This window comes from Silene latifolia, chromosome 8 (genome assembly GCF_048544455.1).
Source record: "Silene latifolia isolate original U9 population chromosome 8, ASM4854445v1, whole genome shotgun sequence".
Lineage (NCBI taxonomy): Eukaryota > Viridiplantae > Streptophyta > Magnoliopsida > Caryophyllales > Caryophyllaceae > Silene > Silene latifolia.
Window position 1 is genome coordinate 110,864,169 of NC_133533.1, and position 1,187 is coordinate 110,865,355.

At 45.5% G+C, this 1,187-nt stretch overlaps 1 protein-coding gene across 1 annotated transcript; it reads right to left on the reverse strand.

The window, feature by feature from the left end:
- Positions 1-215: 215 nt before the first annotated feature.
- Positions 216-755, reverse strand: LOC141595752 (uncharacterized). The gene has a single exon (XM_074415717.1). It carries the CDS (start codon positions 753-755, stop codon positions 216-218), a length of 540 nt encoding a protein of 179 aa, XP_074271818.1.
- Positions 756-1,187: the final 432 nt, after the last annotated feature.

The window sequence follows — 1,187 nt, forward strand, 5'->3', positions numbered from 1 at the left end:
TGATATTATGACTTCTTAATTACTACTTTTTTTCTTGAGATGATAATGTTTATTCCATGAGCACAACAATAGGCATGCATTTTTATTATAATTTTTTTATCAACCTACAACTAAGTCGTTTTTCTCATGTTCTCTTTTCCATGATAAGATTTTACTATATTGGTCAAACTCATTTGATAATATTTTTTTTTTTTTGAATCCCCTACAGGGGAAAACTAAATATTACTTAAATCTGCATCAGCCAAAGCCGCTATAGAGGGAGGAAAAACACTCTCCCAGCTACGACGACCCTCTTCCCACGGCAAAACATGAGCAAATTCATGTGCCACCTTATTCAACCCTCTACGAACAAAAGAAAAACTAACATCGTCAAACCTACTACAAAGATTCAAAATATCATAATAAACAAGAAAAATATCATCGCGCCCTGTCCTTTTCTTCTTCAAATCTTCTATGACCACTTCACAATCCCCTTCTACTATCAACCTCCGAATGCCTCTCGATGCAGCTTCTTGTAACCCGTATAAAATAGCCACTGCTTCCGCCAAAGTAGGATGGAGTAGAACTCGAGCCTGAATAGTCTCTCCCCATATCATCCCCCCATCTGCGTCCCTGCATACGATACCCCAGCTCATCCCGACTTCCTCCTTCACTCCCGCATCAACATTAATCTTCACCTTATCCCTCTCAGGCCTCACCCATCCCGCCACCACACACGCCCCCGGGTCAGCCATCGCTCCCACCACATCCGACATCTCCGCCCTCCAAACCTCCTATTCGAACAAGGCCTTATTACGCCTTTCCCACAATGCCCAGCATCCAACCATAAACACCACCCACTCCTTCGCACCCATCTCACGCCCAACCTCCTCCAACCAATCCCTAACCAGCTCAAACCCCTCCGCATCTCTTACCTCCACCCCTAACCCCTCCCAGACCGCATCCACCCACCCACAACCTCGGATAACATGAAGGCATGTTTCCGTTCTCGATTTGCACTGAGCGCACTCAACATCAGCCGCACCCATCCGCTTGGAAAGATTCATCCTGGTTGCTAACGCATCGTTACATAATTGCCAAAAAAACACTTTTATCCTAGGCAAGACTGGAGCATTCCAAATACGATTCCAGAGCATCAACTCGCGAGCACTATCCGACTGACCGACCATATCCACGCCATCCGCTGT

Bases quoted from the DNA above. Each gene is read 5' to 3' on its own strand.
- LOC141595752 (XM_074415717.1), bottom strand. From the start codon at position 755: ATGTCGGATGTGGTGGGAGCGATGGCTGACCCGGGGGCGTGTGTGGTG.